Below are 27,788 nucleotides of genomic sequence, written 5' to 3'. Positions count from 1 at the left end.
CTTCCTTCAATTAGAGACAGTAAATTCGCTATTTCGAGCTGTGCGATGTTACAGCGTTCTATACTGGACCAAAACAAGGGACGATTAACCGTAAATGAATTTAATTCGTCACGACAGTTACGGGACTGCAGAATTTACGATTACTGTCGTAACCAGGTTTCAGATCGAGCGAGGGAACGAACATTAATTGGAGCCGGTCGAAATATAATTAATAAAATAATTTTGCGGAAATGCTTTTGTCGGGGCTATAAAGTACGAATAAAGCTATAGGATACCAACATTTCTTAAACTACGTTTTAAAATAACATCAATTTGATATTAGATATTTTGGTCCATAAAATATTCAGAAAATTATGGTTAGTTTGAGGAGCTTTAAAAAATGTTAAAGCCCGAAGTCTTCAGACTTTAGAACCCTTAAATAATCGACTTCGCATGAATGTCCCTAGTTCTGTTTATGTACATCTGTTTTCTTATTCGTTTTTTATTGGGGATAGTTAAAATTTTTTGTATATTTTGTCTCTAACTAGTAGTAATTCTTGCTGTGACATTATAATTCCTGTGTCTCTTCATAGCTGTCTTGATTGCCAATTAATATTTCTTAATTTGAAAGCATATGATGCACATATTACAACTAGTTATTAACCAATACTAGCTAGTAATTTTTCCTTTATATTGTCCAGATCTAAGACTTAAAACTGAATTTATATTTGATGAGTTTTAAAACACGCCACAATTTTTACGCATAACTATATTATTTCAAATGGTTTTTGTCTCTTTAAGCTTCGGGGAAGCCCACTGCGTGTTGGGGCACTTGTACTTCGACATTTAATAGTACTTAAACCATTCAATTTCTTCCCTGATCGATGATATACTTAGATTTTTGTGGATCTTCCACTGTTTAATGTATCATTAGCGTTAACAACACGATGGAGAACTTTGTTTTTGTAAATTTAAGTCATATTAATATTAGATTTCTTTGTAAATCCCCATAATTGTATACTGACTTCAAGGTTTGTTTGCATAATTGCAGTTTATTGAGGATAATTAATTTAGATTGTCGTTCAATCATCAACAGCACATTAATTTGAACCAGATAAAAAATCTGCTCGTTTTCTTTAATATGATCTTTCTACTTGAATTCTTTTAGAACCAGTTATAACTGGCGTCGTATTCTATTGTATTCGCCATTTAAAATTAAAACTAATTTTGTGTTTATGTTAAAAAATATTTTTTAATAAGAAAACCTTGTAGTTTACCTTCACGCAGTTTCAAACATTATCACTCAAAAATAATTTACTCTACATTATGTTGATTCGAAGATATTATTAAATAATATATTCATAATTAGTGATGTATGATACGTCCTTTGTTTTTTTTTGTTCGATCCTATTAAAGCCTTCAATTTTTGTTTAGAAATTATTAATGTCATTTCGTTTTATAAGTGATGAAAAAGTCAGAAGAAGAAAAATCTTTAAAAAATGTCCTAGTTTAGTGAAACAATGTGCAATTTGAAGAAGATAACGTACGTAATGATAATGTGCGAAACACCACACAAAACTTTCATATAATTTTAATAAACATGAGTTGTTGAGATGACAATGTTCATAGAAATAATACAATTTTTAATAGTTTTATCACTTTTTTATGAATTTCAATATTTATTTGATCTTATGGGTTTTAATTTTGTTCATAGTTTTGACTCTATAATTTGTTTGAAAGTTTCTATAGCAGTGAAGAAGATATTTGTTTGGCAATTATCAATTCTGATTCAGATTCACCAATAAAAAGACACAGCTCAGCGGAGAAGCGATTTAGGCATAAGGCACCATTGCATAGAATAATTATAAACAATTTCAAAACCAAAAACACAACAAATGTCATACACCGAACATTTTTGTGACATCGTTGTGTCACCAAAACTTAAATTGATGTATTTGTAGTGTATTAAATAGAGCGCGCATCATAGATTTTTTGAATTAAATTAAGTTTAAACGCGTTAATAATTATTTTGTGAAAACGTTTTTACAAGAATACGTATTGACACTAGGTATACCACATATAGTGTTTTAATTAAATATGTACAGTTTTAGATAGTGAAAATCAGAATTAGTTGTAAATGTTGTTGAGTTGATATTGTTGGCATGAATTTTTAAATTTTTAATACTAATGTCAATTTTTCATTTGATATTCTGTATTTCTATTTTCGTTATAGCTTTAACTTTAGAAAAGTTCAAAGGAAAGTTCCAGTGACTCAGTCAAAAAGGCTTTATTTCCAAAACAAGTTCTCACCCAGTTTGTACAACAATAAATTGTTTTCCTTCATCGTTCCTGCACGTGGAAGATCGCTTAATTTCAAAAACTTCGTAATACTTCGTTTTTAACGTTTATGTTGCACGAGACCGGCTTGATATCACATCGTCAGTTTGTGCGTGGAGCCAAACAATCCCGAACAAGGTGCCAAGTCGGAAGAACCAACGGAAAATCCAAGGAAAACATGCGGAAACGCGTACCCTCGCCGTCCTCCGTTACATCTGGAAATGGGACGGCGTTGCGTGCGTGAAAATACGGATTTTCGCGGAAATATCGGGCGGTGGACGCGTCACTAGGTCTTATCAGGTCTCCGAACCGCATGAAACTGAAAATAGCGTATCGTCCGATGCGTGACACGACAGAAGGATGGCGCTGGCGCACCGCGATCCTTTCTAAGAACGCTCTTGCTGCAGAATGAGTCGTAAACGTGTCCTTTCAGGGAAGTCCATCAGACGGTTGATTAAGTATTGAGTCATAAAATGGACGGGAACTGATTAGGGGTGGAGGAAAGTTCTTGGCCAGTAGGAGGACCATCAAGAGCGGTAGTTAAGAAGGACCTGCTGATATTTTCAGTTACGTTATCTTATCGACAACTTTCTGTCGTCTGTTACAAAACCAAAAGGAGATTACCAGCACCATCACAGCCTTTTATATCTTTCTTGTTTCTTAAATGTCTATATCTTCGTTCATACCGAATTATAAGCTAACAAAACCGTATTTTTGTTTAAACAATTTTAGTTTTCATGATTAAGGAACCAATGGTAATAGAAGTGCTCTTATAAGACTAAGTATGATAAGTACACCCCAACCATAGTAGTTGATACGTAGGTTTTTCAATAAGAGCAAATTTCTAACGGTGGCATAAATGTTCTAATTTTCAATGACTCTATTCATGGCTGAATGAAAATAATAAAAAGAACAAAGAAAGTGCCTCAACAGTGTCACGTGTTTTTAAATTATAACTCATTAATTCTATATTATTAGCAGTAAAAATATAAAATATGGAAATCTATTATATTAAAACAATCACAACATATCACGACATATCATAACATATCATAACATATCATAACATATCATAACATATCATAACATATCATAACATATCATAACATATCATAACATATCATAACATATCATAACATATCATAACATATCATAATATATCATTACATATCATAACATATCATATCATATAATAGCATATAACATATCATAACATATCATAATGTATCATAGCATATCAGGACATATCATAAAATATCATAACATATCATAACATATAACATATCATAACATATCATAACATTTCATTCTGTCAGGTTTAGTCAACAAACTTCATTAAACAACAATGGTACTTAATATATATCACTCAATAAGTTAGTCTATTAAATAAAACAACTTTTAGACAAAATTTCAACTTTGTTCATCAAGATATTCTCTTTAAACTGCGATGCTTATAGTCTAGTGTAACTATTTTTTTAATACGTTTCTTCTTCTTTTAAAACGAACAAAAACCATTTAACTAGATTATATTTGGGAAAATCAGAAGGTAGATGCTATTATTTATGATTTATTTAATTGAACTAATGTTCTGAAGTTTAATTTGTGTATCTAGTTTTACGTTATATTAAAACACGGAGACCTATATAGATAACAAAATGTCATAAAAATATTTGGGTTACTGTAAATCCTCAGACTACCATCGGTATTAATATATAATATTATTCGTTAAACTGATTGAAGCTGATAAAGAAAATTGATATTTAGAATGGGGTATATATAGGTTACTATATATAGATCCTACGCTGATACATGTCGTGTTTATTGATTATCCTCGGAATCGAATGCACTGATATGAAACTACTTTATTTATCGTACCAAAACAACAAATCATATTATATTTGGAGTGGCTTAACGTCATTCTTTTTACTTGTTATATGAAATAATGTTTTAGCAAGCCCAAGCTTTTATTCCTTCAGAGTCTGTTAAAACAATAAAAATCATATTTTGCGATGTTTTAGAAGTATTTTCTGTTGATGTTGAACAACATTAACTTTAGAAATTTATTAGTAAAGTTTATTGTAATGAAATCACAACATTTTATATTTTAACAGAAACGTCAAGAATAACAATTTATTGTATTGCATAGTGATTCAGAAGTTACTTTTTATAATTAGTTAAAACATATATTGTAATATACGATTTGTATTTTAACAAGATCCGGACTATGAAATTGAAGACTTTTATAATGAAGCAAGATATTAGAAATAACTATATTAAATATCTTTGTAGAAGAAAATATTGCTGAAGATCTAGAAATGATTAACAATTCTATAGAAGTTAATTTGGAGTTGTTCTTTTAGAAAAATCCTGAATTACTTTAAAATTTAGTTTTATCTAATACACAACCGCGTCTTATATAATCTTCTTTATGCTTTCGGTTTGTGTACTGCGGTCCCAGTTCTTTATTTATTTATTTGAAAAGTATCTTTGAATTCACAACCTAGCTCAGTATTTTCGCCCTCTAGAAACCTCTCCTTTATTTTAAAAATTAATATTATCTTGAACATAATTCTATTTTATATCGTCCTTTGTTCTTTTTTTAAATTGATTGTTTTGAAATAATTTTTAATTATTTTTTGTATATATTAGTTCAATTGAAAATAAGTATCGTTTGTGTTAAAAAGTCAGTTTTCTGTCTCAGATCATTCTTAACTAATTAAAGCTTCGAGTTGACATTAAATCATATTAGTTGCTATTAATTGGGTACTGATGAAGCTAGAATATGTAGGAGTTAACGATATGTAAATGATATAATCCATGATTTGTTTAAATCTGGAAATATGAGAACAAATATATATGACCAAATAATTATTTATTAGATTTTTGACTACTAAAATAATAAGGTTTTTGTTTTAAATAAAACAACAAATATTAATCGCATATACTGATGTCAATTAAAGCGTAATTATCGCTTTTAAATAGTATATATAGTCCAAGCTAATGGTGAAATAATCAGGAATTTCAAACTACAAAAAATCAATTGATGTTTCATAAGATCTTGTATATTGCAATTTCTCTTATATGGATTGTTCCCCACACTAGACGTGTCTCTAAAACTATCTGTATGTATATAATATTAAATCGTAATAGGATAACATTGTTAGCTTTGGTATACACTTGGCAGTTTTAAAAAAATTTGAGTGATATTTTCAAGTGATTGTTGAGTTTTGCTGCCATTTTGGCCTTGGTATTTTAATGTGGTTTGATCACAATCCAAATTCTTAGTCTCTATCAGTTAACTTTGTGCTTCGTCCACTATTCCTCTTTTTGTCTTCTATCTTCATGCCGCAACAGTACCAGTAGGCATCGTAAAAATGAAATTGGAAAAGAAAATACTCTACCCCAATAATTATAACCTTTTTAACAGACAAAATGAATATCTCAGTAGGAAAAATGGACCTCATTAAGAGGACAATTGAAAAAACTTGCTTGGATACTTGAAATTGAGCATTTTTATAGTAATTTAGAACTGTATAATATTACTCATTGAACAAGTATTCCTTATATTGTAATTTTTAATAATAATGAAAAGCAAAAATAAAAAGAAGACCTGTTATTTAATAATAGGCATCAACGTGTTATAGAAAGCGTCAATAAATTTGATATTTGAGTACGTGGAATGTCGAAAACAGTTGTGGAAACTAAAGAGACTGTTGATCATCCCTAAAGCTCTAAAGCAGTGAAATTAAGCCTGATGATTGTTCGGATACGCTGTTTTTTACAGAAAGGTGAATGTGCAGCTTTCAGCGGGCTCAATACCGTCATAATCTTTGGCAAAATGCATGTTTAAACAAAACGAAGGCCTAGCGTATTCTGTTCAAACAACAATATAATTATGTGGAGTGTAATTTAGATGATTTCTGGTCAGGTAGATAAACCAATTATTTTTTAACCATTTTCATTAGTTCCCAACGTCTTTTTCTCCAGTGATTTGTAGAGGACAAAGGTTCCGATAAATATTTAACGAAGCCGCACGAATTTTAACAAATCTAAACACAACCACCTTTCCGCATCTTCAAGTTCGCGCTTTTCGCCAGCATCGCGTGCGCCCGCGCAACGTCATCGATCGTCCGGCCTTTTCCAGTTCGACATTATCCGACTCGAAAATGACAGTTTCACGTCAGGAAAGTGTTGAAATTCCTTCGAAAAATGCGAGATAACAAAGCGGCCGCAACATGGGTGAGTTCTAAACGATTTATCTCGCGACCACGTGTGTTAGTCGGACGAAATCCGCGTTTATATTAGGCGGCGAGGGGCGGCGGGTGAAAGAGGGCGGCCGGCTGGTCGCCGTATGTGAACCTCGCCGCCTGTTTGCTTTGTGTTTTTGGTTTCCATATTCCTGCCGGCGGTTAACGCTAAGAAAATATCGTTCTGACGAGTCCTAGTTCGGGAAATGCAACGCTGAAATATTTCGAAAATCCACAAGTTTATCTTAAAAACATGACGACTATTTTCCTTCGTATCTTGTATATTATTTTATCATTTCAATGAATGCAAAGAACCTAGTTAAAATGTTTTATATAAAAATTTAACCAAGTAGCATATATATATATATATATATATATATATATATATATATATATATATATATATATATATAGCAATTTTAAACAATGGGTGTGGATAATCATAAATTGATGATACACACTCAGTAACTATTCAGAATGATTCTGGTCTGTGTTCATTTAATATTATTTATATATTTTGATCACGTGATGATTTTGAAATGGAGGGCTATTAGAAGTAGTGTGCAATATTCGGTAAACCCATATCCGTTAGATATATGGTTAGTGATGTGTTGGTTTGTGTAGCTTATACTGTTGTCGTTTCTTTCTTCATATATATGTATGGTATTGGTATTTGTATATGTTTTATACTGTGTTATTTAAAATTGCTATATCTGAACGTGTGTTTTAATATACCGTCTTAATTTAGTTGTTAAGATTAATCAATTTATTTAAATTAAAGATAAACCAAAAATTTATTAATGAAAAAAATATATTCCATATAATTTAACTCAATGGATTATGTTATACAATATGTTCAATTGATGTTTATTTTTAAATACTAGAGGAACAACTATAATTAGGTATTAGGTTCATTATTCAAAACCTTTTAAAATTGACTGGATACTTAAAAATCAATCACTAGCATAATATGTTTAATATGTTCTTAATGTTAGAGTTATCTTTATAATATTTCTATGGCCATTCATCTTTTTTAGTCCAAATCCTTTGTTACATATGTAGAAAATTAATTAATTATATTTTAACTATTTATTTAGTGCAAATATTTTAATTAGTTACAATATTTTGTTATTCTTCATAGTAATAGCTTAGCATATTAAATAATAAAAACTTTTCTTTTCTTAGAAAACTAGTTCAGTTCACGGAAAAACCAAAAAAGAAAAAACCATTCAGCCATATATATATATATATATATATATATATATATATATATATATATATATATATATATATATATGGCTATTAAGCTAAAAAAATCATCTTCATCTAAGAAAAAACGTTGATAAACCTTACAATTCAATTATCATTAGACACAGGCTGATGACTTTAGATCATTGGAGTTTCGACCACGTTGCCAGCTTAGATTTTGGTTCTTGCAGTTTTTAACCCATTTTAACCCACAATTATCTAGACATATATAGAGTTTTATTTTGAGACTTCTGAGTTTAATGAACTGTTTGTTTCAGATCAGGAAATGTAGTTTCTTCCAAAAGAACTGGATTTCCTGACAGTTACAGATATCTGGACATATCCGCATCTATCAGCCGCCGATTTAGACGTCCCCGCCCCCGATACCCCCGCACTTCCTCTTGACCCAGGCGGAACGTCGCATAGATAATGGGAAGCACGTCCTCCAAGTTCAAGAAGAACCTCCAGCATGGGGACGAGTACGCCGCCATGAAGATCTACCAGAACACGCCGGAGCTCAGGAAGTACTTCAACCCCAACCTGAGCTACGGCGAGAACCACCATCATAACACTGCTCTTCATTACGCGGCTAAACATGGTAAAGTGATCATAAATATTTTGGTTGGTTTCCCATTCATAAAATAATATTTTGGCAGGAATGAAGCACTTACTGAGAGCGTTTCTCAATGACCTAGGAGGCAACCCGAATAAGAAGAACATTTTCAACGAGACTGTTCTGCACTGTGCCTGTCATATCGTACAAAATACGAATTACAGCGCCCAGGACCGTAGGGCGGCATGCGCTCAACTCCTGGTACATTGGAGAGGTGCCAAGATGAGCGACGGGTGCAGAGAAAAAGTTGATCTAGCGGCGCAAGATCAGGTACATAATTTCGTTAATATTCCTTACGCAATATAATGCAATCACATCAAAAAATAATTAAGCAATACGGGAAAAAGCTATTCGTGCTTATGGCTAACATCTCGGAGTTTGACTGCTCGATAGTAAAATATTTATGTTTATAGTTAGTCGTAGATTAATTACCAAGACTCCAATCGCTAAAGTTTGATGGGTATTTATTTCGCCAATTCGGTTTTATTAAATAATAAAAATTGAGGGGTACAAGTTCGCTAATGGATTAATCTAGCGATAGAAAATTATGTAATTTATTATTTTGTTTTCAACTAAAATCTACAGTATTATTTATGAAAAAGATGATCCAATAAGTAAACAAATAGTAATGGAATATTATTGTGAGAGTTTAGGTTGAGTTGTTAGAGTCTATTTTTCTCTGTATTAGATATACGAATTTATTTTAGGGGGTTTACCATAGGTAGAACCCAACCAATCTAGAACAAGTTATTAACTCTGAATAAAGTGTGTCAATATACATGGAAATTTTGTTCTGTGATTTCTTGAGACTTGAAATGCGTTTACAGTTATTTTAATATTAGTTTAATGGTTCATAGTATTTTTGCAAAGAAACCTTCAATATAATAAGAAAAAGAGCAAATTTAGGATTTATAAAAACAATCATAACCAACAGTTTTTAGAACAAATTTCAGAACCAACAAATTTTAGAGATTTTATACAATTTTTTTAAAAATATATTATAAAGTCTCCATTTACCAAATAGGGGTTTATCAGGACTGGATCTACAGTTTAACGTGGACTTCGAACGACGGTCCACAGCATTAAGCCTACCGACTGGCGAATGACCAACTTTAGAAATCATTCCAGAAGACATCCGGTCTTACCCAGCCTGGTTACTGGCGTGACTGGGATCATTTTTCTTGTCGGATTTTACACTGTTGCCTAGGACAATCACAATTTTTAAACAATCACAAACATATTTTTACGACCATGCCCCAGCAGGATACGAACTTTTATATTATACGAATTTTTACAGTTAGTTTTTCTAATTGTAGATTGTTAGTAAAAAAAATAATTTTTACTTGGTTTAACTGATAGATATTAATATTGTGTTCTTGGAAACAAATAATATATATATTTTGGATATTTAAGTAGTAAAAAACATTTTCTATAATAGCATTTTTCTAAAAAATTATTAAATTAATATTACTAGTCGTTGCCCCCTTTTTGTTGCTGTTGTTGCACCACTTTGGTCTCTACACTAACCTTAAACTGGATACTTATCTAGGAAAACCTCTTGGCCCTTACTTAGTCTCTAGTAAAATAAAAGTTAGCAGCAATTTTCAATGTTTTTACCACTTCACTAAACAATATCACACGGTTTGATTCTCTTCTGGAGTCTGAGGCCTAGTTCAATGTTGTCCAAATGTTGTAATATTTCAGTGGGGTTGAAGCCTTTCCTCATATCTTCTTGGGAATCTCTTAATCTCCTTTATGAATAGTGACGGTTGGAATCCGAAAGTCCGAAATCCGAATGTTTCTTAGAGCTTTATTTTGAAATACCTTGTTTGTTTAACATTGGTAGTCATATTCATATTATTCTTTTCTTCATTTATAAATACTTGAATATAGATATCTAAAAATATATTATGAGATATGCTATATATTACACTATTATCATTACTTATTACCTTATATAATATTATTATCAAAAATTAGCGAGATTATAGTAATAGAAGGAAAATGGATTATTTCTAAATGTGTTTTGTCCTCTTCGAAACCTCTTTCCAATAAAAGGCCTTTTCAAATAACTGTAGAAATTTGAATTTAGTTTGGCTACTGAACGATATGGGTTTAATTTTTAATGAAAAAGTTGCGAGGAATCAGTTCAATCAATTATCGTGATTTGTTATATTTTTTGTATCTATTTTTATACGTAACGTAATTTATCAAATTGGTGATTATGATTTGTTGCCATTAGTACCATCGAATATTCGCATACAATATTACCTCGCCCTTGGCATGACCATGTCTGTAAAAATAGATCGAGCCACACAAAAAATCGCTTTATGAAACACCTCCACATTTTATCGATTGGTATTCCGTAAATTCCTAAATTAAATTGGGTTTTATATAGCTTATTGTATAACAAGTTCCTCGCTGTTTTATATACACATGCCGCTATGTAACAGAAACAAATATTTAATATAGGGAACATAGGAAACCGTTTTCAACTCGTTATCGCCTTTACCACTGCGCCACCAAGCCAGATATACATCATTTCATTAGAAATACCCAATTTTTATAGTTAGTTTTCCTAATCATTATTATTATTATTATTAAAATCATTTTCGATAATAGAATTTTTCTAGAAAATTATTAAATTAATATTACTAGTCGTTGCCCCCTTTTTGTTGCTGTTGTTGCACAACTTTGGTCTCTACACTAACCTTAAACTGGATACTTATCTAGGAAAACCTCTTGGCCCTTACTTAGTCTCTAGTAAAATAAAAGTTAGCAGCAATTTTCAATGTTTTTACCACTTCACTAAACAATATCACACGGTTTGATTCTCTTCTGGAGTCTGAGGCTTAGTTCAATGTTGTCCAAATGTTGTAACACTTCAGTGGGATTGAAGCCTTTCCTCATATCTTCTTGGGAATCTCTTAATCTCCTTTATGGCTAGTGACAGTTGGATTTCAAAGGTCCGAAATCCGAATGCTGCTTAGAACTTTCTTTTGAAATACCTTGTTTGTTTAACGTTGGTAGTCATATTCATATTATTCTTTTCTTCATTCATAAATATTTGAATATAGATATCTAAATATATATTATGAGCTATGTTATATGTTACACTATTATCATTACTTATTATCTTATATACTATTATTATCAAAAATTAGCGAGACTATAGTAATAGAAGGAAAATGGATTATTTCCAAATGTGTTTTGTCCTCTTCGAAACCTCTTTCCAATAAAAGGCCTTTTCAAATAACTGTAGAAATTTGAATTTAGTTTGGCTACTGAACGATATGGGTTTAATTTTTAATGAAAAAGTTGCGAGGAATCAGTTCAATCAATTATCGTGATTTGTTATATATTTTGTATCTATTTTTATACGTAACGTAATTTATCAAATTGGTGATTATGATTTGTTGCCATTAGTACCATAGAATATTCGCATACAATATTACCTCGCCCTTGGCATGACCATGTCTGTAAAAATAGATCGAACCACACAAAAAATGGCTTTATGAAACACCTCCACATTTTATCGATTGGTATTCCGTAAATTCCTAAATTAAATTGGGTTTTATATAGCTTATTGTATAACAAGTTCCTCGCTGTTTTATATACACATGCCGCTATGTAACACAAACAAATATTTAATATAGGGAACATAGGGAACCGTTTTCAACTCGTTAATCATCACTCTGTCGGAAACTAAGGAAAAACACAGCTTTATTTACGAAAACCTGTATCGTACTTGATACAAAGCCGAACAGTAATTATTTAATATGCATATACAAAGACCTGTTAAGTCGGGCCGAGGCGACCTTAGCTCGAACCGGAGGAGATTGGAGAATTAGCTGCGGTCAACGACACGACTTTTGTTTCGGGAATAGGTTCTGGTCGCGGTCGGTGGCGGGAAGAGGATTGTTCCGTGGAAACACCTTTAAATTGAGGCAGAAAATTAAACTTTATTCAATGCGTTCAATTCCAGAAGGGTGTACGCGTTTGAATAGACGGGTTTGAAGGGTTGTGTAAGTGGTGACATTTATATGGTTTAGACGGTTTAAATTTAGTTCTGTTGTTTTGGGAATTACAATATGTCAAATATATTTTCCGATAGATTTTGGTTAAAAATTTGGGCTTAAAAATTATATGCACAATTGATGATGTATTGCTAATAATGGAAGAAAGAAATAGTAAAATGGGACTTATAAATATTGTTATAACAGGTCAATTGAAAAGTCCCCTTCCTGACACATAGATGGCGCTACTAGAATTAAATACGTACGTTTTTTAGTTAGCCCTAACCCTCAAAAGATGCGTGTATAATTTTGACAGCTCTCGTATTACTATTTTAGGAATTATACTGTTTTGAGTGAAGCAACTTTTGTTATTGTGAAAAAAATGGATAAAAAGGAATTTCGCGTGGTGATAAAATATTGCTTTTTGTAGGGAAAAGATAAAGTTGAAGCAAAAACTTGGCTTGATGCCGAGTTTACCGACACTGCTCCAAGAATATCAACCGTCAATGATTGGTATGCTAAGTTTAAACGTGGTGAAATAAGCACTGAAGACGGTGAACGCAGTGGACGCCCAAATTTGAATGATCGTAAATTGAAACTGAATGAAATGGCAGATACTCCAAAGATATCAATTGAACGTGTACATCATATCATTCACGAATATTTGGGTATGAGAAAACTCTGTGCAAAGTGGGTGCCGAGAGAGCTCGCTTTTGACCAAAATCAACGACGAGTTGATGATTCGAACCAGTGTTTGAAGATCATCAAGCCTAATTAACCAGAGTTTTTGTGTCGATATGAGACAATGGATGAAACATGGCTGCATCGTTTCACTCCGAAGTCCAATCGACAGTCATCCGAGTGGACTGCACACGATGAACCCGCTCCAAAGCATGGGAACGTTTTCCTACAGTCGGTTGGCAAGTATATGGTGTCTGTATTCTGGAATGCGCATGGAATAATTTTCATTGACTACCTTGAAACAGAAAGGATCATCAACAGCGACTATTACATAGCGTTATTGGACTGTTTGAAAGACAAAATCGCAGAAAAACGGCCGCATTTGAAGAAAAAGAAAGTGCTGCTTCACCAAGACAGTGCACCGTGTCAAAAATCCATAAATTGAGCTTCAAATTGCTTCCTCATCCACTGTATTCTCCAGATCTGACCCCCAGCTAATATTTCCTGTTCTCAGATCTCAAAAGAATGCTCTTTGGGTAGAAATTTTCGTCGAATGAACAGGTGATCGCCAAAATTGAGGCCAATTTTGAAGCAAAGGACAAATCGTACTGCAAAAATGGTATCGAAAAGTTGGAGCGTCGCTATAATCGGTGTATCACCCTTAGTTTTGCCAAAAAAATGTGTTTTAGTCTGGTAGGCCGGGGACTTTTCAATTTACCTGTTAATCTTCAAAGAAACTTAAGAAGTAGTGTGAATTTTAAGTAGAAAGATTTTTTAGAGCTTCTCTAATAAGAGCGCAGATTAATTCATTGTTCAAAAAAGCACTTCTAAATCCTTATTCGGTAATGTTTTCGGAGCGAATAGAAGCTGTACTTGCTTGTATAACTAAATTTGGAGTTAAATTTTTTATAATGAAGAATTTGGAGGGTCAAAAAAGTTCTAAGACAATTACTTACAAGTCTTGTTAGACGAGAATCTAGCTCAAACACTCAAATGATTTTCAGTCAGCTCTGGAGTTGATGAGTCAGTTGTTTTCAGATGTTTCCATTCAATGGATAGATCTTTTAAGGGAAGGGAATATAACTACCTCACGATTTGATTGAATATACCATTTTGAGTTATTTGAATAAAGCGGTTTCATTGATTTTAGCGTAATATAAAAGAGTTTTCTGTGGCTTAGAGTGGTTGATCCTGAAAAATGAACCAACAACGTAAATATCAAGCGCAGAGCATCATAGGTATGCGCAGGAGAGTCATATAAATTGACACCGAAGCGGAATGCTCATGACCATAAAGCCTTGCAGTGTACTAGGTAGAATCGGCAGACGAAAGTGTTGAGAAAGGCTTGGATTAAATGTTCTTCCAAGATACATTACAATACATATTTAACACTAGTTCCTTTTATAATAGTTCCTTTTATAATTGTGAATTATTTATGCTGATATCAGGACGGAGTATATTATTATTTGTACCAAAAAATTTAGTTCAGTTGGCAATGTTGTCGTAGGCAAATTGTTGAATATATTTAATTTCTTTAAATTGCGCTATAGTTCTTGTACATAATTGACACGAATTCTAATTTATTTATATATAAATGGTAAACAATCGTATTCATACTAATATATTGTATTTTATTGTTTGTCATTCTTGATTTATTTTCCAGGTCCTGGAAGAAAGGCTAAAACAGAAGAGTATGGTACAAAACTTTTGGTTTAAGTTGATATATAAAATTAGTGATACACTATTTGGTTTACCTTAATGGTTTTACTAATGTAAGGCATTATCTTACTAACCACAATTAGCTCAATATAGCATGAAGGAAAACAATGATTTAAAGGTCGAATTGTTGCAAAATCCACCTTATTCGCTACATTTAGCTCCTTGTAAGCGGTGAATGTGATCATGTCACTTAAAAAATGTAGCCCATAAAATCGAATATCATTGGAACAAGCCTGTTAAAGTTTAGGAATATTATACTAGATAAGAAATTGTATTTGTGGTATAGATTAATCTATGGAATCATGTTGTTTCTTCTTCCAAAGACAAAACTAAACTTTTTATAATCAATCCTAATTATAGACTGAGATAGATAATTACTGACCAAGTTTCTATTTTATACAGTTTGGAAATACACCTCTTCACCTGGCTGCCCAGTCCGGATTGAGAAAATGCGTCGAACTCTTGGTGAACAACGGTGCCCCAATTTTCCTGGAAAACAATGATAAACTGACACCATGCGACCTGGCGATGAGGGCTGGACACGACGAGGTGGCCCGACTGCTGGAGAGTAAAATGGTGTTTGTAAGTCATCGATATAAATTTCAATTCGGACTCATTATTTGTATGTATGTCTCACAAGGCTGATAATGCGGACATGGTTAATGAAGATGACGATATAATCAACGAGCAGGAGGAAGTATACAGCGGCTTACGTAGCCAGGACTTGCAGGAAGCCAAAGATCAACTCCTGGTGGATACTTCAGATATGTTGAAGATACCGTTGTTTACAGCGGAAGCTTTACTACGTGATAATGGTAACTACGTCTTCATTAATTGGGCACAAACCTATTTGGAATTAATTATTTAAATTAAATTAAGTATAAATACGTTTAAATACGTAATATGACTAAGAATTATATCATTGTACTTACCAAAATGATTAGTCCTCTAATTCTAAATAGTAAATGTCTTCTAACTCTAAATAACTATCCCAAAAGTTATGATATTTATGACTTATTTTAATTGTAGTGTTCATATATATATTCTTGTAATTTGTAGTTATCTTCTTTCATTAACTTTAACAGTGAATCTTCGAGAGCACTATACTATTGCTATCAATTGGAACAGCTTTAAAATATATAGCAAAACCATTTTTTAAAATTATATTTTGGTATTAGTTAGTATTACTATCATTAGATACTAAAAATATTGTTAATATATTGACGTCATTGCATGACTTCTTACTGTTCTTAGAGTGGTCTCGAGAGGTTCTCTTAGAAAAATGGATGAGGGACCCGGTGAAATGTTGTCAGTTGGCTGGAGTGCAAGCCCCCGCTTCGGCATTGACTCACGCTGGTTCTATCGACTCCAGTATCTCCACTGACACCGGATCGGATAAGCCTGAGTGCATGGTGAGTTCTGTTCCCGATATTTTCATCAGAAAATCACAATTTCTTCTTGTGCAGTGTGAAATATGTCTATCAACTATATCATCCGACTGGAATCAGCCGCTGAAGATGTCCTGCAAACACGTGTTTTGTAAATCGTGCTGGCAGAGCTACCTGAACATGAAGATCCAGGATGGCGACGCCCACCACATCCTCTGTCCGGCGTACCAGTGTCATATATTGGTTCCGGTGGAATTTATAGAGAAACTGGTGAGTCCGGAGATGGCCAGGAGGTACCTGCAGTTCGACATCGAGGTAATGTATAAGAAAATAGGGAATACGGACGGTTTAACTAAGATGTGTTTATTAGGCTTTCGTTGAAAGCAACAAAACTATAAAATGGTGCCCTATAGCAGGATGTGGAAGGGCGGTGAGGTTACCTGAAGCCGAACAGACACCGGGAAAAAGCTCTAGGAACAAGGTTCCGATTACTTCTCATGCTGTTGATTGCGGGAATGCTCACTTTTTCTGCTGGGAATGTTTAGGTCAGTAGAATGATATGTTAAAGCTTATTTCTAAACACGTATATGGAATACCAGCTGTGTCGGTAATTCTTTTTCAATTTTCTCGCTAAAAACACGTTATTCACATTGGATTTTGTCTGTATCTCAGACAACTTGCGGATACCATTCCGAAAGAATATTTTTCTCCTTAGAATCATTCATCGAGCCATTTTTAAAATCAGAAGTATTAATTGTTTTTGCAGGTTTCAATAGTTTTAACATACGACATAGGGCATGGTGTTGTCACTAAAGTGTCTTAATGGTGTTAGCTATATTATTGATGTTTACTTTTATCAGTTATTTTGGCGAATTATATCTTGTATAGTTTTGAGATTAACGTTAATATGGCTTAATACTTATGGCTCATGAAACCTGTTACAAAAATCAGAAAGTAATTATGGATATACCTTAATTTATCAATCTTAACTGTGTCATTTAAGTGTGTCATTAAGTTTTTGTATAACTAATTACACATTTAGGTAAAGTAAACACTAAGTGAAGCTATAACAAACTTCTCCTATACTACAAGCAATTTATAGCAAATTTGTTTCTTGAATTCACTTAAGTTTCAATTTTCAAATTTAAAATATTTTTAACAGGATCAAAAATATAAAAGTTGACAATGCTATGCTTTTAGTAACACTGCATTCAACCATTTTCATCAAATTTCTTTCTAGGGTCTAAGCACAATGTTGCCATATAATACAAGCTTTGATAAATGTAAAAATTACATTTGTTTGCATAATATTAAAGTTTTTTAATAGTACTAGGTTTAGTCAATATTCAGCCATAAATAGAGCTGTGTTTTGGTAATTATATATAATACTAATGAGTCCAGAATTTGTTTGCTATATTACGTCATAGATAATATAACGATATTAAGCTCTGTTTATAGTGTTTTGATAAGAACATTAAAAACGAATAAAAGCTTAATTAAATAGAAGCTGCCCCTTTGGAACCAGTAATTTATATTTTTGGTTCGTAAAATATTTAGAGCTTAAATATTCTCATTAAGGGGCTATATAATTGAATGTTATGCATTAACAAATTAATTCGAACCTTATATCTTGTTACATTAGTGCTATTTATACCATAATGATGTAAAACAATTAAAATTTAGACAATATTGTCGATTATTATGTTGATATCCTTTTAGGTTGTAGTAATACAATGTAAAAAGGCACCAAACAAATGAGTATATTTAAATATTTTTTACATAGAGACTAAATTATTAAATATTTTTGGACCTTAATAAGTTTTCTTCCAATTGTAGTTATTTAAAAGCATATCATATTATTATTCTCATATTAGCACCTTAAAAGTCACACTTTTAACAGGACAAGCACATGCTCCCTGTGGCTGTGAACAGTGGCAAGAATGGCAAAGAAAAATTGCGGAGGTCAAACCTGAAGAACTTAACACTGCTTGCGCTGGCTCTGAGGAAGCTGCCAACTGTCTGTGGCTCGTAACCAACTCGAAACCTTGTCCGAATTGTAAAAGCCCCATCCAGAAAAACGAAGGATGTAATCACATGAAATGCTCAAAGGTACGATCTCGTAATTATAGTTTACCGTAACGTCATCTTGTGACCGGTTGTAGTGCAAGTTTGACTTTTGCTGGGTTTGTCAAGAATCCTGGAAGAAACACAGCTCGGCGACAGGTGGCTATTTCAGATGCAACCGTTTCGAAGCTGTACGAAAAGCTGACGAGAAACAGGTAAATTAGTTCGTTCTTCCGTCGACAGTATATGTATATTTGTCTGCTTCAGGGTAATTTATTAAACGAAGCTCTGGAAAAAAGCAGTGAGGTACAACAAGTATCGAAATTCGTTCACTACTACACCAGATTTAAGAACCACGAAAACAGCCAGAAGATGGAAGAACCGTTGCTGTTCAGTGTTAAGAGAAAAATGGAGGTACTGGCTAGCAGCTTGGGGATCAGAAGAGAAGGTTGTCAATATCACTGTTTTATGACAAAAAGATTTTGAATAATTGCCTTTATACTGTTACAGAAACTATCGAAAAGAGCACCAAGTTCATCGAAGATGGAGTGCGAGAACTACTGAAGGCCAGAAGAGTTCTTTGCGGTTCTTACGCGTACGGGTACTATCTGGAGGATGATGGGCATAACAAACATATTTTTGAGTTTATGCAGGTAACTCTTAGGGGCCTGGTATTCTTGGGATTGTTTAAAATACGTTTTGATTAGAATGAGCTGGAGGAAACTACCGAAAAACTAAGCGAGATGATTGCTCGTCCTTATCTACGCACTCCAAAGGCGGTGATCATCCAAACGTCCGCTCTAACTCGAAGGAAAAGGCACGAGTTCGTCAGGGCCGTGGCTCAAGGTCTGATCCCACCAGAAACACCTCCAACACTGCGTAAAAGAAAACGGAAAATTGTAAGTATCGTATAATGGTTGACCAGCATCAGAGACAACGTACGTTTTACGTTATTAGAATGATATAAGCGAGTCGTCCTCCTGGATTAAGGAGTGCGATTGGTCGGGCGGCGACTATGACACGGACGAAGAGACTGATCTCAGTGTTACGTTGAAGAAGATGATCAGATCCCCAGTGAGAGAGCATGAATGTGGCTTGTTATGCAACAGCCAAGGTTGTGGAACACGTACGTATATTACCACCGTCAGGAAACAATTAATCCACGTTGTATTTCATGAATTTCCCCAGGACCAGATTACAACGTCGAGTTAATTATAGCTCTGGAAATGTCTCGACTTCAGATGATCGAAGACCGAATCAAACAGGCGCAGGCGTGCCATCCGAGTGCCGTTCCCATTACTCCTGATCCCAGCTCGAGTATATCGACCAACAGTAATGAAAGCACCGACGATCAACTGAAACTGGCCATTCATCTGTCGCTCCAAGAGTCCACCGCCAAACTTGGTCGACAGATGGATCGTGAAGCATTCGAGCGACAAAACGGTTATCAGAAGAGCAACGCGGATCTGACCGTGGATTACTTTCTGAAGTCCCTGGCGCACCACAAGATCGACCTCAAGAGTCTGGACCGTCTGGACCCCGACCGAGACATCGTCTTTCGACCTTGCAAGGGCAACGAGGATGGGCGATTTAAAATATCAGATATCCACGAAAAAGGTGGATATGGACGTGTTATTTCACTAGATCAATGGTGGTTATGACTTTGGATGTTTTAGGTTTTCCATTTGGAGATGACGAGTATGACGACAACTGTGGCTTGAAGCGATGTCATTCCACTGGAGATCTGTGTACACGGCGTACAAGAAGAGGACCTCTGATGCGAATGAATGGTACTGAAGAGCCGAGATATCATTTGGATTCAGATCACAGTAGTCAACATGATGAAAAACCTGAAGATATGGTCAGAAGGTATTAAAAATCAACATTATTGTTTTAAGTGAATTTTTGTTTTTGTTTATGTTTTTGGTTCGGAGGGTCTGAAAGACTAAAAACCGTATTTTTACTATTTTTTTAGTATACAGAATGAAACAATTTAGTAAGTCACATTAGCAAATGCTTCGTGAAAATGTTTGCATTTTTTTTGTTGAAAATTTCGGTTCTCGTGACCTCTCTCGGTATGGTTAGGGTAACTCAGGTTAAGAATAACAAAATAAATTAGGATTTTTAGAGAAGATGTGAACAAAAAGTCAATTTTTTGGTCAAATTTCCACCACGTATTGGCTCATAAAATAAGTTTCGATAAACATTAATTAATTCAAGCACTATATAATTTTATTTTGAATTAATGTCCAAAACTCCAATAAGTTCGGTTCATAACTTTTTGAGATATCATGTTGACTCATGTAGAATTTCGTGAAAACTCTACTCGCAGTCTACTACTGCAATATCTAGAGCATCCTTTTGTTCTTGTCTGACTTGAATTCTTTCTTTTCGGATCTTAGAGTCAGTTTTTAGGCTATGAGTATGCATGAGTTCTCATCCTCGTTTTGGGAATAGTATAAAATAAGATACACTTTTTAAAATTTTTCAGTCATTTAACCCACTAAGGCTCACGTATATTTTAATGTAATGGCATGCCCCTTATTGTCATAAATATCTCATAATATCTTTCATTAGACATCTCTTTCAGATATATTATTATCGTTAACCAATAAATGGAGATCCATGTGGAATATTTCTACCAATAAGCGACGTATGATTTTGGTCCATGTATTTTTTGGGAACGCTGATGTAAAATGAGAGGAGTTTAAATGAACTCTGACATTTCATTCAACAAACATGTCGATATCATCACTACCTGATTTTTTTCCTATATTTTGCACTGGTTGTCATATATTAATCGAAACTGAGCATTAACATATGAAGAGTCATAATTTGGTTTCGGATTGTAATAGTTTATGTTTTCCACACACACCATGTTGATTGATTCGAATGAATAGCTTAGTATAGAGGCTAAGTATCTGAATCAATTATCGTCAATTATCAATAATTTTGGTTTTTTCTGCTATTATTTTTAGATTGTGATTTAGCAATGTGAACTGATACATCAGGAAAATTGTTTGAATTCTCTGAACAATTTTATCAGCGTATTCGGTCAAAAAGTAGCTAACATCGTCCAACCTACATAATACAGTTTAAATCTTGCATATTTTTCTGGGCTAGTCCTTTCAAGACTTGTTTGAAATATCTTTTTTGTAATTTTTGTAGATATTTTTCCAACATTTAATACGACTGCTATTCCCTGGTAATTTTTATAATTTTGACTACTAGATTTTTCAGTGATGCCCATGGGACTTTCTCCAATCGCCATTTTGACATAAACATAACCTGAAGAGGTCAAATGAGATCTTTAGAGGTCTCACTATACTTTAAATCACTTTATTGTGATTCACAATTCGTCTATTGTTAGTGTGCCTTCAGGCTGTAGAGATACTGAAGCGTTGATAGTTAGAGAAGTTGTTGTTCATCCAAAATGGGTCATAATTGTAGAGCTGAATGAAACACGAAATCCCTCCATCACTTTGTTTCGCATATATTAGTATATAAACTAGTCCGGATGCAATTATATCACTTCATTTTGAAGATCCATATTTGTAGGTCTTGGTATCTCGGTACTGTCCAACAACCTCCTTTGGTAGTACGATTTGAAATTCTCCTTGATAGGGTCTCATACGTGTAGATATCTGTATCATCAGTAAGTGATTATACTAATGATATTCTGTCCTTTTTGAAGATACCTAGCACTGCCATCTACATCTATCCGAACGAGACAATTCCTGTTGCTACAGCACGCACACCCCGAGGAAGAATTTTGCCAGGGCCAGAGCTCCATGGAGGACACCACCACATCGGACTCGATCAACGCCGACATAGAGGTCTGCGGAATCTTAAATTCCATCACGGATGAGGACTTAGGTACCGTTTCGAACCGCCCCGCATCCGAGCTCGTCATCAGGAGTCTTTTGCCCGCAGGTAATAAAATCTATGATGACGAAACTAAGAAGACTGATCCCGTAGCCAAAGAAATCGATTATAAGAAACCTCTTCATAATCCATTTGCTAGTCTTAAAGCAAAATTGTGTTCAGCCCATTTGCCAAAATCTAGTTACCTAAGCAAGATAGCTGTAAATAAAAGCATAGGTGAGTTGGAAACGTAGTCGTTTGGTGATTCGTGTTGCTCTCGGCTCAATTCCAGGATTAATTAGTAACGAATCAAAATCAAAGAAATGTTGCGACCACGCCGGTAGATCCGAGGAGTCATCCGGCTCTATATTTAGCAGAAAGTCGAACTTGGGAGAATCGAAAAGCGAGAAGCACAGTCCGAAGAAGAGGCAATGTCCCTCGGAGAGCAACGTATCAAAATCGACAGGGTTTCTCGTTGATCATCAGAAAAAATCCGGAAAAAGTACGGTTTTCTTGGTTTTATCTACGCTTATATTAAAATGACGTGTTTTTTCAGGTTTCTCATCACATTTACGTATAAAGATTTGCAAGAGTCCCCAGAAAACCACTCTGGAAACCGACAGTTCGAACGAGTACGAAAGCGAGACGGGAATACCGAAATCACCAACCCTCTTCATCTCCGGAGTGTCAATATCGCGAACTCCGGAGCCCAAATCCCCAGGTACCAGACATCCGCATACCGCAACGACCTTATCTACCCTCCTAATCGATTCCAGGAATCAGCCTGATCCAAAGCAGTTCCGGGAGACAGTCCAGGTCGTCCAGCCTCAGCGTACCAGCCCCGTTGAGTTCCTGTTCTTTGAGTATATCCAGTAATAGTTTGAACAATAACTCATTGCCTTCGGAGCCTTTCACGCCATCCCTGGTACGATCCACAACGCCCGCTTCATCCAGATCCAACGTAACTACGCCGCATGGTAGTCCCCTCAGGTCGGGGAAGGAAAATGGTAAATCGAAAAGTGCCAGCGAACCTGAAAGGGAACGAGAAATGTTTAGGTAGGACCTTATTTTTTTTGTAAACTCAAGTATTTATTGGGTTCATTGTAGCGTTATAAACTGTCGACTGAAAACAACTATCGACTATTTAGTAATTGACTACCTTTTATTATCGACTGTTTCAGTCGACTACTTTCAGTTACTATTTTCGTTGTGGTTTTGCCGTATTAGCCGCGACCTTCAAAATAATGTGCAGAATTAATGCTAACACAGATTTATATATAATATATGTAGCTTTACCTTTTATTTGTAGTATGATTGTCAAAAACAAAATATTGTACATTAATAGAGCAGCATTTTGGAAATCTATTTTTCAAAATTATTTATTAATGTAATAGGGTAAAAAGTACAGAATTTCGATTGATTAATAGCAAAATAATATGAACGTTGTATATAAAAACATAGCGGCCCGCTCCGACTTTGCACGGGCATAAAATATATATGCCTATGTCACTCAATGAAAACATGATTAAAATCGATCCAGTATTTTTGGTTCATTCATTACTGCCCTTGGCCTGCACGTATTAAATTTGGAGTAAAACAATTCCTCTTCCCCTATACTTACTATGAAGATTTCTACTATCTTTGGAATATCTAAATTCATACAATTTTTATTACATTACACATTTTTAAACGCAAATTTTAAATTTGTAATATCTCCGAAAATATTTGTTTAATTTACATGCTATAAGGAACCATATTGATCTATATTAATTGCACACTGTATTTAAGGTACTCAATTCGATAAGGATTAATGCCGTATTGCTTAAAATAGCTTCGTAAATAAGCCATTTTCTCATGTAAAAAGTAAACAATAAAAATGGTTAATGTGGGTTATCCCTAAAAGATAAACATATATCATCGCGGACTTTTTTGTAGACCTTTTTATGGTGTACAATACTGTAGTACATTAATTTGATCTAACTCGTAGGGTTAGGCAGCGTTTTTGCTAATTGCTAAATAAGCCTAAAAAATAGGTTAATTTACGACATCACGTTAGAAACCTCTAAAATTAGCAATGTTGCCTTAGCATATTATGCATGTATTATACATACAAACCTTCCTCTTGAATCACTCTATCTATTGAAAAACCGCATCAAAATCCGTTGCGTAGTTTTAAAGATTTAAGCGCACATAGGGATATAGGGACAGAAATGGCGACTTTGTTTTATACTATGTAGTGATATATATATATATATATATATATATATATATATATATATATATATATATATATATATATATATATATATATATATATATAGTTAGCCCTAACCCTCAAAAGATGCGTGTATAAATTTGACAGCTGTCGGATCATTAGTTTGTGAATTATAGCATTTTGAGTGAAGCAACTTTTGTTATTGTGAAAAAAAATGGATAAAAAGGAATTTTTCGTGTTGATAAAATATTGCTTTTTGAAGGAAAACGTACAGTTGAAGCAAAAACTATTTATTAGTTATAGTTACGTTATAGTGCTGCTGTTTCTGTATCTATCTCAAGGGACAGGACTTAAAGGGACAGGTTTAGTAATATTGAATTGTCCTTTTTTTTGCAAAATGATATCTAGTTAGTTTTCTTATTATGCGGGGAAGGCGGTTTAGTTATGTTGATAATATTGAAATTACTAAGCTCACTGCTAAGTGATCAGATGACAAATCAGAGCCTGATTCAGCTTTACACATGTTAATGACATTATCATTATAATTTACTGATATTTCTAATAAATTGTAACATGGTACATTACCTAATTTTGCTAACGATACTGCCATAATGGATGTAGGTAAAGACCATGAGGAGGCAGCAATGAAATTTTAAGTCATTAAACAAAGTCAATAATTGGGCCAATTAATAGAGAATCAGTTTGAATTAAACTAAATATGTCAATGTCAATTTGAAACGTACGAGGCATCAACATATCTCTAACAGAATAAAAACATCCAAGTGTCAAATTCTAACACAGCAAAATATTGAATAATGACACTGGATGTCCGGCTGCGCTGAAAAAGAAAGAAGAATTGGATTAAATTTAGAGGAATTTATTGATTGTTTTGCAGAAACTCTGAACTGTCAACGATAAAGTATTGCTGTGCAAGCAAACTCAAATGGACATGTAGCCTCTAGATATGGGGTTGTGCCAAGAAGAGGTCTGGTCCAGCCTGGTCATAATTCATCGTTTTTAGAACAAAGTATTGGGGAGCCCTGTTAATTCTCCTTGTTAATTTAAATAGTGAATTGGAATCCGATACCATTAACTAGGCCACAAAAAACTTGCCCACAAATATAAACAAAGACTTTCTTCACTATGTTCATATTGAGATGGTCAGCAAGCGGAATTGGTGTAGAATAATACTAATGTAGAATAATACTAATACTAAGATATCTAATGCGATAAACTTAACAGAAAAAATTATTGTTTAGATTTTTTCTTTTTTTTTCAGATTTCCGAAATCGTCAACAGATGGCGCTCTAAGCTCAGTACTGCATGTGCAAGAATCGAATCTGAGTTCGGACGATTTCCACGAGGCGCTCTTCCTATTGGAACGGTCACCCAAGACCCGGGATTCGAAGCGCCGAAAGAAGTCGAAGAAAAAAGAGAAGGAGGACAGGAAAGATAAGGAAAAAGAGCGCGAGAAGGAGACGGAAGATATCAGTTCCGTTCTGTAAAAGCGAACGAAGACATTCGAAATAATTTAAACTAATTGTGATAAGATTGAGTTTGCCGATGTGGTCGACAGCTTGGTGACGGCGATTTCTGTTTAAAGATCTGTCTATTAATCAAGTAAATTGATCGAAGTGACCCTTCTTAATAACTGTTTTCCTCTTCAGTAAATTGAATTATATTTTGGGTATAATATTCAAGCACTTAAAGTGTTAAGCTGTCGATTAACATTAGCTTCATATAAACAAACAATGATTCAAGACTGGTTATCACCATGGATCGAAATAGGTGTTTTTTTGTGATAACGTTTTTTATAGACAACAATAGACTTTTTAAGATGGTGACCAAAAAAAAAAAGGTGAATTTTGTCGTTTTTTACTTGTGCTTTACTTTTCTACTAGTAGCATTTGATAAAAACAGATTTCATTCTAGGCCTAATACAAATTAATAAAAAGAACGAGCCTTTTTGCGGATACATTTTTGTTTTCCTTCGGGTTAACTTGTTAACTGTCGGTTATAGGTGATAGTTTAAAGGATAAACATACGTAAACTTCTTGTTTTCTTATTACAAATGATTGTCCACATGGTGTATGTTAATATATTGCCTTAATTTCCGTATTAATATTAATTTTCAATACCTACGAGGGTCCTTTGATATGTATCTGATATTTTTCAGTGTTAAATATTGTATTAAGTCAATTATTTATATCTGATTTATAGGTCATGCGATGATACTAAGTCTAAACAATTACTAGGTTAAATAATTCACTGCAAATATTGATATTGAACTCTGATATTTTTTGTTGAACCGGCAACCTATGTAATTCCATATTGAGTATCAACAAAAATTGATGAAAAGCTGTAATTATTAAAATTCTCCGTATCCATTTAATTGAAATTACCACAGTTTTACCACCCACATTTTACACCTATTATTTTATTTATTTTGTTTTACTTTTGAACAATCTGGTCATCGGAACTTCTTGTATTACCTCTTTATTTGGCTCTATATTATTTAAGCCTTATCGATGAAGATTCAGAGTTTCCATAAACCTGTAAAATCACAAAAGTTGTACTATTTTAAGTACTTATCATACAGTCTTGGTATTATGCTATGTGGAGTTAGATTTTTTAAAAATTAATTTTATACTGACTGGTACAAATAAGTTATTTAATAACAATAATCAAATAAAATTACAAAATAGTCTCTTTTACTTCTACAATGGGATGACAGCTACTTATTGTAACTATATATGTCTTAATTTCTCTTGTGGTCGTATTAAATTTTCGGATATTTAAACGAGAAAGTCTGCAGAGTTTTTTATAACACAAAATAATAAAAAAGCTTAAAAGTGCTCAACGTTGGTTGTTCTCTGAAACCTGAAAGAGGAATGGTGTTAGATTTAAGATACTAAGAATATGTGGTTTCTTAACAGGGTGTGCGAAAAAAAATCTATTTCCTTCTTCGTTGTTCTTTTAGACTGATTTTTGTGATATATCTATTGAGGTTACGCTCGTCTCGACTAACTAGACTTTGATTGAGTCCTACTTGATCCAAATCTAATTAGTCAGATCGAAATGGCTCCTTGTTATTCTTGTTTATGTATGAACGTTTACGTGTTGGATCTCAACTGGATGAAGAATTCGACTTGGTTTGTTATAAGTGGACGAACAATACTAGGTTTTAGTTTTCAAGTCAGGTCGTTTATATATCAATGAATAACCGTTAAAATGTTGAATGTAACTGATGTAGTCGTAGATGAAATGTATGTCAACATTTTTTAATAAAATGAAAAGAAACTAATATATTTTATTTCGGATAACTTGAATCAAATTTTATGTGTCTCGCTTTTTTCCACGATTTTATCTAAATAACATATTTCTGAAACTAATGTCTCTGAAAGATATTTATTTTAT

General features: G+C 33.6%; 2 protein-coding genes across 2 annotated transcripts in view; one reads left to right on the top strand and one right to left on the bottom strand.

The window, feature by feature from the left end:
- Nucleotides 1–2,428, bottom strand: part of LOC143200771 (uncharacterized) — a 183,759-nt gene extending 181,331 nt beyond the window's left edge. The window contains exon 1 of the mRNA XM_076411393.1: nt 2,290–2,428. The gene's annotated coding sequence lies outside the window, so the exon portion shown is untranslated. The remainder of the gene's footprint in view (nt 1–2,289) is intronic.
- Nucleotides 2,429–8,105: 5,677 nt separating this feature from the next.
- Nucleotides 8,106–27,671, top strand: LOC143200770 (ankyrin repeat and IBR domain-containing protein 1). The gene is made up of 21 exons (XM_076411392.1): nt 8,106–8,409; nt 8,468–8,694; nt 15,243–15,422; nt 15,481–15,655; nt 16,095–16,252; nt 16,307–16,543; nt 16,599–16,773; nt 18,129–18,337; nt 18,391–18,507; nt 18,560–18,740; nt 18,803–18,945; nt 19,000–19,191; nt 19,250–19,418; nt 19,481–19,909; nt 19,969–20,161; nt 21,987–22,168; nt 22,226–22,393; nt 22,449–22,658; nt 22,713–22,877; nt 22,933–23,212; nt 25,651–27,671. The coding sequence occupies exons 1-21, from the start codon at nt 8,241–8,243 to the stop codon at nt 25,874–25,876; spliced, it is 4,185 nt and encodes a 1,394-aa protein (XP_076267507.1). The 5' UTR covers nt 8,106–8,240; the 3' UTR covers nt 25,877–27,671.
- The last annotated feature ends 117 nt before the right edge of the window (nt 27,672–27,788 follow it).

This window comes from Rhynchophorus ferrugineus, unplaced genomic scaffold (genome assembly GCF_030347505.1).
Source record: "Rhynchophorus ferrugineus isolate W39M unplaced genomic scaffold, kcgeb_rfMv2 rfM8, whole genome shotgun sequence".
Lineage (NCBI taxonomy): Eukaryota > Metazoa > Arthropoda > Insecta > Coleoptera > Curculionidae > Rhynchophorus > Rhynchophorus ferrugineus.
This window is presented reverse-complemented; position numbering and strand designations above follow the sequence as displayed.

Coding starts and splice junctions, on each gene's coding strand:
- LOC143200770 (XM_076411392.1), top strand. CDS start 8,241: ATGGGAAGCACGTCCTCCAAGTTCAAGAAGAACCTCCAGCATGGGGAC. Junction 16,544..16,598: donor ACCTGCAGTTCGACATCGAG/GTAATGTATAAG, acceptor TGTGTTTATTAG/GCTTTCGTTGAAAGCAACAA. Junction 19,910..19,968: donor ATCAGATATCCACGAAAAAG/GTGGATATGGAC, acceptor TGGATGTTTTAG/GTTTTCCATTTGGAGATGAC.